We start from the raw sequence: 16857 nt of genomic DNA on the forward strand, positions 1-16857 counted from the left end.
AGCCTACTTTAAAACAAGATGGGGAATCATTGTACACTGGCACTCACCTACAGTGAGCAGCCTACTTTAAAACAAGATGGGAAATCATTGTACACTGGCACTCACCTACAGTGAGCAGCCTACTTTAAAACAAGATGGGGAATCATTGTACACTGGCACTCACCTACAGTGCGCAGCCTACTTTAAAACAAGATGGGGAATCATTGTACACTGGCACTCACCTACAGTGAGCAGCCTACTTTAAAACAAGATGGGAAATCATTGTACACTGGCACTCACCTACAGTGCGCAGCCTACTTTAAAACAAGATGGGGAATCATTGTACACTGGCACTCACCTACAGTGAGCAGCCTACTTTAAAACAAGATGGGAAATCATTGTACACTGGCACTCACCTACAGTGCGCAGCCTACTTTAAAACAAGATGGAAATCATTGTACACTGGCACTCACCTACAGTGCGCAGCCTACTTTAAAACAAGATGGGGAATCATTGTACACTGGCACTCACCTACAGTGAGCAGCCTACTTTAAAACAAGATGGGAAATCATTGTACACTGGCACTCACCTACAGTGCGCAGCCTACTTTAAAACAAGATGGGAAATCATTGTACACTGGCACTCACCTACAGTGAGCAGCCTACTTTAAAACAAGATGGGAGATCATTGTACACTGGCACTCACCTACAGTGCACAGCCTACTTTAAAACAAGATGGGGAATCATTGTACACTGGCACTCACCTACAGTGCACAGCCTACTTTAAAACAAGATGGGAAATCATTGTACACTGGCACTCACCTACAGTGCACAGCCTACTTTAAAACAAGATGGGGAATCATTGTACACTGGCACTCACCTACAGCGCGCAGCCTACTTTAAAACAAGATGGGGAATCATTGTACACTGGCACTCACCTACAGTGAGCACCTACTTTAAAACAAGATGGGGAATCATTGTACACTGGCACTCACCTACAGTGCGCAGCCTACTTTAAAACAAGATGGGGAATCATTGTACACTGGCACTCACCTACAGTGAGCAGCCTACTTTAAAACAAGATGGGAAATCATTGTACACTGGCACTCACCTACAGTGCGCAGCTACTTTAAAACAAGATGGGGAATCATTGTACACTGGCACTCACCTACAGTGCGCAGCCTACTTTAAAACAAGATGGGGAATCATTGTACACTGGCACTCACCTACAGTGCACAGCCTACTTTAAAACAAGATGGGAAATCATTGTACACTGGCACTCACCTACAGTGCGCAGCCTACTTTAAAACAAGATGGGAAATCATTGTACACTGGCACTCACCTACAGTGAGCAGCCTACTTTAAAACAAGATGGGAGATCATTGTACACTGGCACTCACCTACAGTGAGCAGCCTACTTTAAAACAAGATGGGAAATCATTGTACACTGGCACTCACCTATAGTGCGCAGCCTACTTTAAAACAAGGTGGGAGATCATTGTGGTTTCTGTTGGGCAAGTGGCACTCAGGGCTTTTATCCACCCTCACTGATGCCATGGGAGACAGTGCTGATCACACTCCTGCTAGCTACAGTGCATTATGAGAATAGAAGCACCTGTTTCAAGACCTTCCCCAACCAAGCTGGCAGTTCTAGACATTTGTGGATCCTGAATTTCCTAAGAGCTACCATCCCTCCACACTGTCACCAGAGAGATGGAGCCAACGAGATATATTTTCCATAGGACCTGGCCATGGGCACAGATGCTGAGGGAGAGAAGATCAAGGACCCTATGCGAGCCATCGTCCCCATTCTGCTGGACGCCAATGTCAGCACTTACGACAAAATCCGCATCATCCTTCTCTACATCTTTTTGAAGAATGGTAGGGCTGTGGGACCTAGAGAAAGGCACAGGCCCTGTCTTGGGGAAACTGAGACAGCTGAGAAAGAGGAAACAAAGTAGAGAAGTCATTTAAAAGATACGGACTGGGGAAGGGAAAGAAGATCCCAGGGGCCCTTTTTGTTTGGGGAAATACAGTGTAGTCAGATCATTGCAGCTAGAGGCTGAATGTCCCCCGGTCATTGTAGAGTTAATAAATGGTATGGAGTAGATGGAAGAGGACAGGGCTGGGGAGGGAGGGAAAGCTGCTTGGCCTTGTGGCCAGTTTACCAGAGCTCTGCCCACCAGGTATTTTTGACTTGTATCACATTGGTAATCTCTGCCATTAAAGAACTGACTTTTGGCCGGGCGCGGTGGCTCAAGCCTGTAATCCCAGCACTTTGGGAGGCCGAGACGGGCGGATCATGAGGTCAGGAGATCGAGACCATCCTGGCTAACACGGTGAAACCCCGTCTCTACTAAAAAATACAAAAAAAACTAGCCGGGCGAGGTGGCGGGCGCCTGTAGTCCCAGCTACTCGGGAGGCTGAGGCAGGAGAATGGCATAAACCTGGGAGGCAGAGCTTGCAGTGAGCTGAGATCCGGCCACTGCACTCCAGCCCGGGAGACAGAGCGAGACTCCGTCTCAAAAATAAATAAATAAATAAATAAATAAAAAAGAACTGACTTTTACCCAGTTCAATCACAGTTGCCCAGGAATGTCCAAAAGATAGATAATAAAACTCTCATCCAATTTGACTTGACTCAGGGTGCGGGTGGGCAGGGGTTACTGAGAAGCCTGGGGGCAGATGGAAACACAGACTGTGAGGAGCAGCTGCTGATGGTCCTCACTCAGGCAGAGTGACTGGAGGGGAATCGGGATCCTCATGTTGTCCTCACCGACAGTGAAGCTGATGAGTTAGAGGAGCAATGTCCACTAACCCTGAGGGGAGAAGGGCCACCATCCGGCCTGTCCCATTGGGTGCATGGGGGCTGTGTGTGGTGATCGGGTGTCTTGTGCCCTCAGGCATCACAGAGGAAAACCTGAACAAACTGATCCAGCACGCCCAGATTCCCCCAGAGGACAGTGAGATCATCACCAACATGGCTCACCTCGGTGTGCCCATCGTCACCGATGTAAGAGGCCAGCTCAGGTTCTGGGGGGAGGCGGGAGGGGAGCTGGCAGATCTGTCTGCTTCTGCTCTCTGACTGACGTACAGCATCCTCTGATACACACTCGTACGTCGAGAGAGAGAGACACGGAATCAGAAGGATAAAGGTGTAAAGCTATACATAAACTAGAGGCACAAAGCCAAGAACTAGACCTGAACAGCAGTGAGTCATTCACAGTCGTGAAAGCTGAGCTGTCTTGGAACCAAACCATCATGGGGTCCCCGCCGTTTTATCTGTCTTGTCTCAGGGTCCGTCTGGCCTCATCTTTGGACAGCTTAGCCTCAGCGGCCCTGTGAAGATGAGAATATGATGCTTAGAGCTAGCAGTTTGGCCACCTTTGAGTCGACTGCACTGGGTTGGTTCAGAGCCAAGTCAGGGCAGGTTATCTGGGAGGCCTGGACCGTGTGATGTGCTCTAGAAGAGGTGGGGTGAAGCCTCCAGGACCCTTGCAGAGGACTCTGCCATGAGCCTTGTATGTCGCAGCCCCACTGTGTGCTTGTCTTCTATAGGCACAGCACTAACAAAGCTAGGGTTGCAAATATTCTCCCTCTGGAATCTTATAAACAAAACTGTTCCAGTGCCACCAGACCATAGCCCTGTAACCAGCAGGAGTTTGGCATTTTTAAACCCTTGTTCACAAGAGGGATCAAAATGAGAATGGCGATGTGCATTCATCCAGTACAGCCGTGCTGCCGAAATCCAATACGGCATGCTCCAAGTAGTATGCCCTCCTCTAACAGGCAGCAAACTACTTTTTCAACTGCCTGGATTTTTTTTTTTTTTTTTTTTTGAGACGGAGTCTGGCTCTGTCGCCCAGGCTGGAGTGCGGTGGCCGGATCTCAGCTCACTGCAAGCTCCGCCTCCCAGGTTCATGCCATTCTCCTGCCTCAGCCTCCCAAGTAGCTGGGACTACAGGCGCCCACCTCGTCGCCCGGCTAGTTTTTTGTATTCTTTAGTAGAGACAGGGTTTCACCGTATTAGCCAGGATGGTCTCGATCTCCTGACCCTGTGATCCGCCCGTCTCGGCCTCCCAAAGTGCTGGGATTACAGGCTTGAGCCACCGCGCCCGGCTTTTTTTTTTTTTTTTTTTTTTGAGAGAGAGTCTCACTCTGTTGCCCAGGCTAGAGTACAGTGGTGAGATCTTGGCTCACTGCAACTTCTGCCTCCCAGGTTCAAGCAGTTCTCTTGCTTTGGCCTCCTGAGTAGCTGGGATTACAGGTGCACGCCACCATGCCTGGCTAATTTTTGTATTTTTAGTAGAGACAGGGTTTCGCTCTGTTGGCCAGGCTGGTCTTGAACTCCTGACCTCAGGTGATCCGCCCACCTCAGCCTCCCAAAGTACTGGGATTACATGTGTGAGCCACCACACCCGGCCTTTTTATGACTTTAAAGAACAAGTTTGCTCCAGATTCCCAAAAGGGCACATTTTGGGCTATTCCAAGGAAAACCATGACCCCCATTACTCTTTGCCATTGCTGCCTCTGGGGTCCTTCAGAGAATTTTTAGAGAGTAGCAGAGGTCACCTAGGGCCCAAGTGGCCCTGACTCAGGTTCTCACCTGGTGTGTGTGTGCATGCAGTCCACACTGCGTCGCCGGAGCAAGCCGGAGCGGAAGGAGCGCATCAGCGAGCAGACCTACCAGCTCTCACGGTGGACTCCTATTATCAAGGACATCATGGAGGTCAGTGCGGGGGCGTGGGGAGGAAGAACCAGGCCCAGGGCCCTCGGATTGTCGGCCTGGATGCTTCCAGCTTCACTTGCTGCGAGGTGCCACTGACTTCACGGGTGCTGCCTCCACTTGAGGATTCCCATCCAGGCCTCCTTTAGCCCTCATAGCGCCCCTTACCCTGCGGGTTTATGAAGAGCTGACAGACTATGAAGCACAGCCCCAGATCTATTTGTCGTTATGTCTTGGAGGACTCAGCTCCTATAACAGAGACCCCTCTAGGTTGCCGCATCCAGTGGGGCCCAGGTGCATCTCAAAGGTCAGATGAGTGACATCGTATCTCCACACAAGTGGCTCAGCACACCTCCCCAGGGCAGCCCTGCCTGCCCTGCCCTGCCCTGCCCTGCCCTCCTCCTATTGCTCCCTACCTGAGCCTCCACACACAGCAAATCAGACTCTGCTCCTCTGGTCAAAGCAGCCCCTTGCCTGGCATGTTCTCACCCTTCCACTTCCCTCCCTAGATCCTGCTTTCCATCAAAGCCCCTCTTGAATCTCACCGTTTCCATCTGCTGCCCCACCTGTCTGAGCACTCAGCACATGGAGGCCTCCCCTGGACTCCTTAGTGCACATGTGCCACTCGGTGCCTCGGGTCGCCTTTTTGTTGGTCCTGTCCCCTCAGCTGCTGTGTCGTCTGCACAGAGCCTCTAGTGCAGCAGGTGTTTTTGCAGCTGTTGGCTGGAAGGTGTATCAGGTGGTGGCCACCACCGTAGCCCTGTGGGGTCACTCCCTTCTCTCCTTGTAGCGGGAAGAGACCCTGCATAGAATCCCGCACCACTGGATCTTTCCAACTTGATTGGTGAACAAAACTAGGGTCTGGAGAATGAAGGGGTTTTTCTCGGGATCCCTTAGTTAATTCCTGGCAGCCCAAGTATTCCTATTGAATTGTACATTAATATAAATGTATTTTAAATATATAGAGTGAGTCAGCTCCCATTTTTAAAATCCACAAACTAAAAGGATGGGTGAACATGAAACATCTAGAAACCAATTATATCTCTTTGCTTGTTGGGATAGCCAACCCCTCTGTCTCATTCCCCCTTTGTTCTCTGCTCCCTTTTGCTCCCCCTCCTCTCCAGTCCCCTAAAGAGACGTGTAGGCTTCATGTGGGAGCTGTAAGGAATAGTGTGGATTTCTAGGCAGCAGGAGGTAGATGGTGAGAGTCCACCCACCAGATAATTAGACACTTAAAAAACGGAGTGGGTAAGACTCCTTTGTGCAGGAGAGACTGCTTGTGCCTGGTATTCTACAAGGCTGATGGCAAGTATCAGGAATTTATTGGACAGAATGCATCATTTATAAAACCTCACATAGATTATGAAAGTGAATAAACTGGAAGAGAAGCAAGAAAAAACTTCTCTTAAAAAGCAGGCTATTGGCTGGGCGTGGTGACTCAAGCCTGTAATCCCAGAACTTTGGGAGGCCGAGACGGGCGGATCACGAGGTCAGGAGATCGAGACCATCCTGGCTAACACGGTGAAACCCCGTCTCTACTAAAAAATACAAAAAACTAGCCGGGCGAGGTGGCAGCACCTGTAGTCCCACCTACTCGGGAGGCTGAGGCAGGAGAATGGCGTGAACCCGGGAGGCGGAGCTTGCAGTGAGCCGAGATAGCGCCACTGCACTCCAGCCTGGGCGACAGAGCGAGACTCCGTCTCAAAAAAAAAAAAAAAAAAAAAGCAGGCTATCTCAGTGTAGCAGACAGTTACAAAGCATCTGCTATAACTGAGCCCTGTGCTAGGTACCTCTGGCCGCAGGGAAGGGAGCTCTGGTTGCTGTAAACCTGGCCATGGCTTTGCCAAGTGACATGTTCTCCAGATCATCTGGCCTTGGTTCCCGTCAGCATTTTTCAGACAGATGGCAAGCTAATATCTGTCTCTTTTCCTTCTAGGACACTATTGAGGACAAACTTGACACCAAGCACTACCCTTATATCTCTACCCGATCCTCTGCCTCCTTCAGTACAACCGCCGTCAGGTAGGTAAAAATCCCTGAGCAAGGACAGCGGGGCCAGCTCTGGTTGGATGTCAGCTCTGCGGCAGTCCCACTGTGTGGCTATGTGATCTGCCAGAACCCTCTCGCTGCTGCTCCCCACAGCTGCAGCGTGGGCCAGGTCTGCACAGTGGCCCCATGGCCCTTCCCCCTCCAGCATCCTGTTCCTCTCTGATTCATCCCTCACACCTCCCTCCCTTACTCCGCAGCAGCCATGCCAGCTTCCTCACACTTCTCGAACAGTCAGGCCCACGTCTGCCTCAGGACCACTGCACTTGTTTTTCCCTCTGCCTGAAATTATCTGTCCCCAGATATATCTGCATGGGTTGGGCACGGTAGCTCACACCTGTAATCCCAGAACTTTGGGAGGCCAAGGCGGTTGAATCACTTGAGGTCAGGCATTTGAGACCAGCCTGGCCAACATGGTGAAACCCCATCTCTACTAAAAATACAAAAATTAGCTGGGCATGGTGACTCACGCCTGTAGTCCCAGCTACTCAGGAGGCTGAGGTAGGAGAATTGCTTAAACTCGGGAGGCAGAGGTTGCAGTGAGCCAAGATTGCATCACTGCACTCCAGTCTGGGTGACAGAACAAGCCTCCGTCTCAAACAGACAAACAAAAGATATGTCTGCATGGTTTGCCGCTTATCTCTTTTGGTCTTTAACCAAGTGTTACCTTCTCCAGTCTTGCCTCACCACCTTGTTTAAAATTGCAGTGCATCAGTGTTCATAGCTTTACTCCTGCAGTCCAAGTGTGGAGCAGCTCACATGTCCCCCAGCTGACGAGTGGGTAACACACGTGGTCTCTCCACACAGTGGCTCCTCAGAACAGTGAGGGCTGAGCACGCACTCGGGATGGTAGAGTTATCAGCTCGAGAGGGCAACCCTGGCACTGCAGCTGTGCCACTCCTGGCACCCCAGGATGTGCACGTCTCTGTCCCTCCTCTCCTGCTTTCCCCGCCTGTCTTCTCTCTTGCACCTCCTCTCTCTCTGTTCACTTTTGGCCTCAGCTGGGCCAGAGGCCTGTGGCGGCCTCTGTGTCATTGTGTAGCCCTTCTCATGGCAAAACGAAAATTGCCAAACATGGCATAAAATGCAAAATCCCCAGTAGCGCCACAGTCAGGCTGGGTGATGAGAACGGGATGTCAAATGATTGCACAAGGAACGAAAGTGACCGTGAGATTCTCTGTTGGCCCAAATGGTGCCCCAGGCTTCTTCCTGGTTTGGAAAGTGACTGTAAGGCTGTCATGAGTCAGGAAGAAAGGTGATGCATTGCAGTGGCCAGAAAGGACTTGCTCCTTTCATATCATTTTTCTCATTTTCTTAACCTGGGAACAACCCATTTGTTCCTGTTTCTCAGTCAAAGGTAAAGGCTATTGAAGGAAACCTGGGGACAGAGGGAGGCCCCTCTGGGAGCAGCCCCATACTGAAGTACTCTTTTTTTTTTTTTTTTTTTTGAGACGGAGTCTTGCTCTGCCACCCAGGCAGGAGTGCAGTGGCCAGATCTCAGCTCACTGCAAGCTCCGCCTCCCGGGTTTACGCCATTCTCCTGCCTCAGCCTCCCGAGTAGCTGGGACTACAGGCGCCCGCCTCGTCGCCCGGCTAGTTTTTTGTATTTTTAAGTAGAGACAGGGTTTCACCGTGTTCGCCAGGATGGTCTCGATCTCCTGACCTCGTGATCCGCCCGTCTCGGCCTCCCAAAGTGCTGGGATGACAGGCTTGAGCCACCGCGCCCGGCCTGAAGTACTCTTCTTGCCTGGCTTCGCCGCGATTTCCAGAAGGCAGCTCAGGGATGGAGAAGCCTCCCCAGTGGTGCCTGGACAGGGTTCCAGGGCTTCCCTGTGCTTGGCCCTATAGCACAGAGCTCTTCATCAGACCAGGATTTGGGTTCACTTCCTTCTCCCTACCTCCCCATTCAACGACGACCTTTTGGTCAAGGCCTGTGTCTCCTTGGGATGTGGTACTGGGGAGGCCCTGGCCTCCAAGAGGCACTCACTCAGTACATGTTTTCAGGGGATCTGTGTGCCAGCCTGAAGGCAGATCTTAGACTGTCATCACTGCGCACTGACAGCAGAGTGTCCCATGAAAGCTCAGAGGCATGCATGACTTGGGGTAGACGTCTGCATAAGCCTGTAGCAGGGGGATGCTACTGAACTTGACCCAGCAAAACGTCAGAGCTGAACTGATCCTGTCTGTCGCCTGCATGTTTCTTTTTTTTTTTTTTTTTTTTGAGATGGAGTCTCGCTCTGTCGCCCAAGCTGGAGTGCAGTGGCCGGATCTCAGCTCACTGCAATCTCCGCCTCCCGGGTTCACGCCATTCTCCTGCCTCAGCCTCCCGAGTAGCTGGGACTACAGGCGCCCGCCACCTCACCTGGCTAGTTTTTTTGTACTTTTTAGTAGAGACGGGGTTTCACCGTGTTAGCCAGGATGGTCTCGATCTCCTGACCTTGTGATCCACCCACCTCGGCCTCCCAAAGTGCTGGGGTTACAGGCTTGAGCCACCGCGCCCGGCCGCCTGCATGTTTCTAAGAGTGACAAGGTCACAGCAGCACAGGCGTTCATAGTGACTCTTCTCCTGGGAACCAGACCACTTGAAAATTGCATTGCAGTGAAATTCAGCCAACACTCACTAAGCATCTACTCTGTTTGGGGCACAAGTGTACAGACCTAATATGTAAACAAACCACTGGGGTATGAAGCACTAGATGCTGTGAGTGCAGATAAACTGACTGACATATGCACTCTCTCTCTCTCTCTCTCGCTCTCTCTCTCAGCGCCCGCTATGGGCACTGGCATAAGAACAAGGCCCCAGGCGAGTACCGCAGTGGCCCCCGCCTCATCATTTTCATCCTTGGGGGCGTGAGCCTGAATGAGATGCGTTGCGCCTATGAGGTGACCCAGGCCAACGGAAAGTGGGAGGTGCTGATAGGTGAGTGGCCATGCTTCCAGCGGAAGGCGCCGCCGCATCGCACCTCAACTCCATTCCACGCTTTGGTGTCGCATTCTGTCATAGACTCCCTTGACCCACAAAACGTAGTCTCTGTGGACAGCAGAAGCTAGGGGCCAAGGGTTTCCTCCTTGGTCTGCCCTGCTGCGTCTCTCAGTGGAAGGCAGCCTCATGAGGTAGGAAGTGCCTGATCGCAGGGTCTGGCAGACTCAGGCTCAGATTCCTGCTCTGCAAACTGCAAGTGGGGGACCTTGAGCAAGTGCCTTGAGCTCTCCAACCATTTCCTTACTCAACAAAACGGGATCAGTAATACAGCATTGAACTAGGCCCAAGATGAGGTCTGTCAGTTTCCTGGCATTGGCCTCATGCCCAGGCAGAAATGGGCAGTGAATGGCAGTCAATCACTGCCTTCTTCACTTGTCAGGTGGAGATGGACGGACAGCTGTGAGCAGGTGCTGCCTGAAACTACTGCCTGACCGCTGGACTCTGCTCAGGGCTCCCCCAGCCACCTCCAACCACTTTCTAGCTCTGCCATGCCCTTTCTCGTATTTCCTGTTCATTTTCCAAAAGAGAGGAAGCGACTCGTAGGAGCTGACTTAACGCAGCGGAGCTTTTTCTCCTTTTTCTTGCCTTTGGGGGCTTCTATGATGTTTAGGGCTGGAAGAAGATGAACGAGCTAAGAAAAGTCTTGCTTTCTCCAGATGCCTCCCTTTTTGTCCTGTTTTGCACTTAACAAAATGGAGGGAACCCACCAGCCTGGGGGGCCTCTCAACACTGTCTGGCAAGAAGCTGTCATGTTCACTACCCTGGCTGGGCTCTGTTCTCAGTGGAAACAGGCTCACACTGAGCAGGAAGAGGCCAAGGCTCTTGGCCTCCATTTGGAAAGGGGTATGCTCCTCATTATACTCTCCAGGACCAAGGATGGCTTCTCAGGCCACTTACACATGAACTGCTGCAGGGAGAGGCCCTGAGCTGCCCCGGCTGGGAGGCATTGCTGACCTGCCATAGGTGCCCACCACTGGTCTTAATCCCAGGCACAGTCATTATCTCAATAACAAGTGGCGGTTTTATACCTCCAATTTGGGGTAACTCACAGCACCCCCCCAAGGTATCCAAGTGAGCAGACTCCATGGACCAGTCCACATGGCTGTTCCTGGGTTTTTCAAGATGGGTCTGGGGCTGTCAGCCACCTCTCTGAGAGCACAATCCAGTGGGGAGACTGTACCTCCCCGCCGCAGCCCTCCAGCTTCCCATGTCAGGTCACCAGCTCTCCACATAACTGTTTTTCCTCCTGTTGTGTAGCCCCGGTGAGAAAGCCCTCTGCTCCCTGCTTGCATATGTGTTGCATGAATGTAGGGAGTAATTCTGGAGCTCAAACACGGCTTTTCTGGACAGAAGCTGTCACAGCCAGGCTTTGGGTGTAAATCTTCCCCTTCATCTTTAGACCTGACTTGAGGTTCCATATATTGGGAGGTGGGAACCTGGGGGTATGAAGTTGCCCATGAAGATTCATGGAGGGGCCTCGCACAGACAGCTGACGTCCGCTGTGTTGCCTCCCCTGCTTTGTGCATGCCAGCCGCCTTGCTGCCATGTGTGTGCGTGCACGCTTGTGTGTGTGCGCTTGTGTGTGTGTATGCATGCACGCATGTGTGTGTCTTGCTTTCTCATACCTCATTGACTGCATAAAATGTAGGCCTAAGTTGGCATGTTCCTGTGACGTACCTTTGTTCAAGCAGTCAGCTGGCCTCTGTTCTCCCACAGGTTCTACTCACATTCTTACTCCCACCAAATTTCTCATGGACCTGAGACACCCCGACTTCAGGGAGTCCTCTAGGGTATCTTTTGAGGATCAGGCTCCAACAATGGAGTGAGAGCCAAAGAAACAAAGTAAAAGCAGCTTATTACAGAAAAGAAACTCTTCCACTCTGAAGGGCTTTCTTTGATTATTCCGTCACTCTTTTTCTTTATTTCTTCCTTTTTAGTTTATTATTTATTTGATTTTGTTTCAACAAGAAAATGCTTGCAGTTCTCAACACCGATTGAAAATGTGTCCAGTGCTGCCCTCACAGCCCTGCCATGAACCCTCCGGGCTCCGACCTGCTGGCTCACTCATGCCTTGGGTTCCACACTGCTCAGACGCCTGCAGGCCGCTGGGTGGAAACCAAAAATGATAATGACTGCTGTGAACAGTTGTCAGAGAGGGAGCTGGAATTCTGGGGGATGCCTGAGGCACAGTGCCCAAGCCTGCTGGTCTGGGATGAATTTGTGGCCCCCACAAGGAATTTAAAGTGTCCTGATTTTGCTGGGTGTGGGGGTCTGAGAGTGAGGCCAGTGGACATTCGGGGAACACCTTGTCCAGGAAGGCAGGCGGTGGTGGAGATGGCTGGTCGTGAGGGAAGCTTGGCAGGGAACACAGAATAGACCCCAGGTCAGTGGCAGCTGGACAGATGGTGTGAATACCTTTTTCCTAGGACAGGCACTTCTCAAGGAATAAGTGATAAGGGGTAATTGGGTCACAAGCCGCCATCTCCTTGGGGAGCTCCAGTCTTTAGTGGGAAGAGCTTTTGTTTCATGTGCCACTGTAGGAAACAGCACTTAACAGTCATTTGCTCTTTTAGTAATTACTTTTAATTCTGTGGATCCTTTCAAGACTTGAGTAGTCATACCCCTCTCTCTCCCACTGAAGTCCCTTGGTAAGGTCTGAGAGCCTTTCAGTAGAAATGTATTCTTTTTTTTTTTTTTTTTAAAGATGGGGTCTTGCTGTGTTGCCCATGCTGGAGTGCAGTGGCTCTTCACAGGTGTGATCACAACACACTGCAGCCTCAAATTCCTGGCCTCAAGAGATCCTCCTGTCTCCACCTCCCGAGTAGCTAGGACCATAGGCCCACACCGCTTTGCCCAGCATAAACCTATTATTAATGCTCTGTGTGGTTTTAGAGAGCGTCTTCTGTCTCCCACCAAGCTTGTTACCCAGAACCTGTTGTCTGCTTAGTAGACTATCCAAATTTTATTTTATTTATTATTATTATTATTTTGAGATGGAGTTTCACTCTCGTTGCACAGGCTGGAGTGCAACGGTGCGATCTCGGCTCACCACAACCTCCGCTTCCTGGTTTCAACCGATTCTCCTGCCTTAGCCTCCCGAGTAGCTGGGATTACAGGCATGTGCCACCACGCCCGGCTAATTTTTTTTTGTATTTTTAGTAGAGACGGGGTTTCTCCACGTTGGTCAGGCTGGTCTCAAATTCCCAACCTCGGGTGATCCACGTGCCTCAGCCTCCCAAAGTGCTGGGATTATAGGCATGAGCCACCGCGCACAGCCGACTATCCAAATTTTGATCTTCAAAATTGTCCTCATTCCCTCCTCTGTCTTTCCATCCTTCAGATATGATGGGAACCTCCTATGTGTTTAAATGGCAGACTTCCATCATCACATCGGTGACTCCTTAGCTTGTTATACATTCTGTCATGAGGCCATATTTTGTGTACCTGACTTTGTGTATATTATTGACAATGGACCCTTGAAAAGCCCCTTCACCTGAGCTGAGATGTGGCCCAGTGAGTCACAGAGCTTGAGTCCCCCGTGAGCAGTGGAGAGAGACCTGGACTCAGAGCCCGGAGGACTGGCCTCTACCCCAGCTCCTCCATGGGCACCTGTATGGCTGTAGGAAGATACCCTCGCTCTCTCGGCCATAGCATAGGAGCACAGGGAAGCTGGATCGCAGTGCCCCCAGGCATGCAGGACCTCTGACATTCTGTACATTCAGTGATTATGATTTGTGCCTCAAACCATGCAGTCCTGCCCACTCTATCACTCTCTGGTGAGCCTCACGGGAATGGCCCATCAGAACCTTGGCTAGGTGGCATCAGCAGCTGCTTGTGTATGTAAGGAAAATGATGCTTCCTCCTAAAGGTAGGAACAGAAGGCTACGCTCCTTATCTCCTCCTCTCTCCCTTCCTTGACATAAACATCAGGGCAGCAGTGTGCTAAGGAACTGAAAGTAGTTGGGAAAGCAGAAAGTGGACCTGGTTATAGCCCTGGGCTATAGCTCCCATCCTGCCTGGGCTGGCCGTCCCTATAAAGCAAGGCCAGTATGTGGTGAATAAAAGCCATTCTTAAAAAAAAAAAAAAAATCATTCCTTAGAAGCACCTGGATAGGTTGTAAATCAGAGACATCTGGTTCTGTGTGCAGACTGCAGGTAGGTGGATGGATTTGCTGCAGTATGTATTTTAAGACTTCTAGAAAGACAAATGTTCAGTCGAGTCTGCAGCAATACCAGACCACTTGCAGCATCTGAAAGAATCACAGGCTCAAACTGCAAAAGCTCCTGCTAGGATGAGTTCTGGGCTTCCCTGCTTCAGAACAAGCTGCTTCTTTGCAGAGTGTTTTCCTTTGCGTTATATTTGATCCGCACAGTAGGTCTCAGCTGCCATCAAAACAGAGAAAAAGTAAACAGACTCCGTATATTCCTGGCTTCTGAAATCATTTGCTGAGTGGTGTTGGGTTTTAGAGCATTCAGTTAAGCAAGGCACAGAACCCTAATACCAGTGAGGTCAGAAAGCAGATTAAGGTCTGACTTGCCCTCTTCTGTTGTGTGTGATCGGCCAGGTGACCAAAGTGCAGGACAGTGCAAACCGTCAGAAAACCTGAGTGTCCTAAAGACCAGCATTGTGACAGCATATCTTTTGTGTCTTTTTTCTTTCTTTTGAGTCAGGGTTTCACTCTGTTACCCAGGCTGGAGTGCAGTGGCATGATTTCAGCTCACTGCAGCCTGGACCTCCTGGATTCAAGCGATCCTTCCACCTCAGCCTACCTAGTAGCTGGGACCACAGGCATGCGCCACCACGCCCGGCTAATTTTTTTTTTTTTTTTTTTTTTTTTGAGACGGAGTCTTGCTCTGCCACCCAGGCTGGAGTGCAGTGGCCGGATCTCAGCTCACTGCAAGCTCCGCCTCCCGGGTTTACGCCATTCTCCTGCCTCAGCCTCCCGAGTAGCTGGGACTACAGGCACCCGCCTCGCCGCCCGGCTAGTTTTTTGTATTTTTAAGTAGAGACAGGGTTTCCGGCTAATTTTTTTGTGTTTTTGGTAAAGACTGGGTTTCACCATGTTGCCCCAGGCTGGTCTTGAACTCCTGAGCTCAAGTTATCCTCTAGCCTTGGCCTACCAAGTGCTGGGATTACAGGTATGAGCCACTGTGCCTGGCCCAACATGTCTTTTAAGAGAGGATGAGTTTTCCTGCAGCAAATGAGAGGGTTCCTAGCAGACACCGTGCATGGGTGATGGTGCCACACCCTCTCTTCCCAGCTCCTCTCCCTCCTGTAGCTGAGGCTGGCTCCCCTGAGGTCAGGGTTCACCAACAACTCTCACTAAATCCTCACCAATCTCTCCACATTGTCTAAGAAATGAAATCTTTTGATTAGATTTTCACCTCTCTGCTCTGGTTGGTTTATGATAAAAGTACTCTTCACTGGGGAGTACCCAAGAGATTGTCAGAAGCAAATGAGAGAGAGCTGAAGACTGGATCAGATCTTTGTAGTACATGGGGGCCACTTGGGAGAAAGTTTGAGGGTTTTTATATTGATTATGTTGCTTCATTCCAGATTGGGATCAGGTACGTTTCATTTTTCTTTGGGACTCAGATTTGAATCTGAATTCAGGCCCACCTATTTCCTGGCTGCTATTTAAGCATCCACTTGCCCATCCCCTCCCCTTCCCTCCCAGGGGCCACAGGGTCCCGAGAATCAAGAGCCTGGAGGCACTGCTTCTCCTGTCTATGCCACCCACCCTGAGCAAGCACCTGACTACTCTGGCCTTCATGTGTCCCATGTGTAGGATGAGAGGGGAGGGCCGGATCCCAGTTTTCCAAACCTGGCTGATGATCATACTCACCTGGGCTGCTCTTAAACGTACACGTTTTCTGGCGCCACCCTGCATATTCTGAGTCAGTAGGTCTGCTTCAGCCAAACTCAAGAATGATTGGACCAGCTAGCCTGCAAGAACACTTTCGGTTTTCAGATTCTGTCCGCATAGAAAGAAGGATTTTGTCCCATCAGAGCTTGCTGTGTCTGGCCCACAGCTTTGAAAACATGTACACAGTCATGTGGATGCGCCTCAACTAGTTTTTAGAGACCACTGTTTACATTTCATAATCTTCCAGTTATAGGGACTAAATAGGACCCTCAGAGCAATAGAGCTCACTTGCTGCTCTATTCTGGAAAACCAATATGGTCAGTCATCTGTGGATTCAAAATAAGAACATGTGCAAAATGTGGATTATGGACTCACTCAGCTTAATTTGCAATGTTTATAGTGGTGAGAAGCTTGACCAATTTATTAAAACAACACGGATGATTGAGTGTGAAGAATTGGCTTTCTGATGGTCAGCATTTACACCAGCTAGTCTGGTTCCCTTAAAGAAACGACACAGGTGAAGTTCTAGGCCCATGCCTGTTGCCGAGGCGTCACTGATTGTCTCCAGTACTCAGTCCTAGAATTGTTCTTCAGTCAAGACTGGGAGCAATGAATGGTCAGTGATTAGATAATATCAGAGACTTCTAATGCATGAATTCCCTAACCTCTGTCTGACCTCCCCCAGATCCTAGATTTACATATCAGCAAAGACAGGGAGGACTTTGGAATCAGCATCTGATCAGAGGAACTCCTTCAGATGCATCCTCTAAGATGAGTCTGCCCTGTTATTTCCTGGAGTCATTTGGATGGCTAAGGAGGGCCTCGGGGATGTTTTCTCTGGCACATGCGCTCCTTGCTGTTGCCTTTAACGAGGAAGCTCCCAAGCGAATCCCCACACTCTGCAGGACAGGCCGTCTTTCAGCATTTGGACATGTGGGCTACATGGAGTTGCAATTTGGAGGCCCCCCATCCTGGCAATGGTTCACTCTTCAGAGTCTGGGGCAAGCCTTGTAATGTGCGTCCTTGCTCCTCATTTGTACATCAGCCTTTGGCCTCTTTTAGGACAAGCAGGAGGAGTGGTAAGGTCACAGAAATGAGTGGACTTCAGGGGAAAGGAGTGCTATAAAGAAGCCCAGGGACACACTCCTGAAACCTGCATTGCATTTGCTGAAGGAGCCTCGGGTCTGCAGAATAATGAGTCAGCTTTCCAGCACAGGGCCCCTGCAGGCCGCATGCACAGGGCATCCATCTGAGGAC

At 50.5% G+C, this 16857-nt stretch overlaps 1 protein-coding gene across 3 annotated transcripts in view; it reads left to right on the forward strand.

Moving 5' to 3' along the window:
• Positions 1 to 16857, forward strand: part of STXBP1 (syntaxin binding protein 1) — an 89025-nt gene that overhangs the window by 69078 nt on the left and 3090 nt on the right. The window contains exons 14-19 of one of the 3 annotated variants that reach the window (XM_033191716.1): positions 1721 to 1859; positions 2882 to 2991; positions 4606 to 4707; positions 6641 to 6726; positions 9516 to 9670; positions 11450 to 11575. In XM_033191716.1, coding sequence (XP_033047607.1) covers positions 1721 to 1859; positions 2882 to 2991; positions 4606 to 4707; positions 6641 to 6726; positions 9516 to 9670; positions 11450 to 11559 — 702 coding nt within the window. In that variant the 3' untranslated portion in view covers positions 11560 to 11575. The remainder of the gene's footprint in view (positions 1 to 1720; positions 1860 to 2881; positions 2992 to 4605; positions 4708 to 6640; positions 6727 to 9515; positions 9671 to 11449; positions 11576 to 16857) is intronic. The other 2 variants (XM_033191717.1, XM_033191718.1) reach the window with 2 other exon arrangements.

Source organism: Trachypithecus francoisi, unplaced genomic scaffold (assembly GCF_009764315.1).
Source record: "Trachypithecus francoisi isolate TF-2019V2 unplaced genomic scaffold, Tfra_2.0 Contig01585, whole genome shotgun sequence".
NCBI lineage: Eukaryota > Metazoa > Chordata > Mammalia > Primates > Cercopithecidae > Trachypithecus > Trachypithecus francoisi.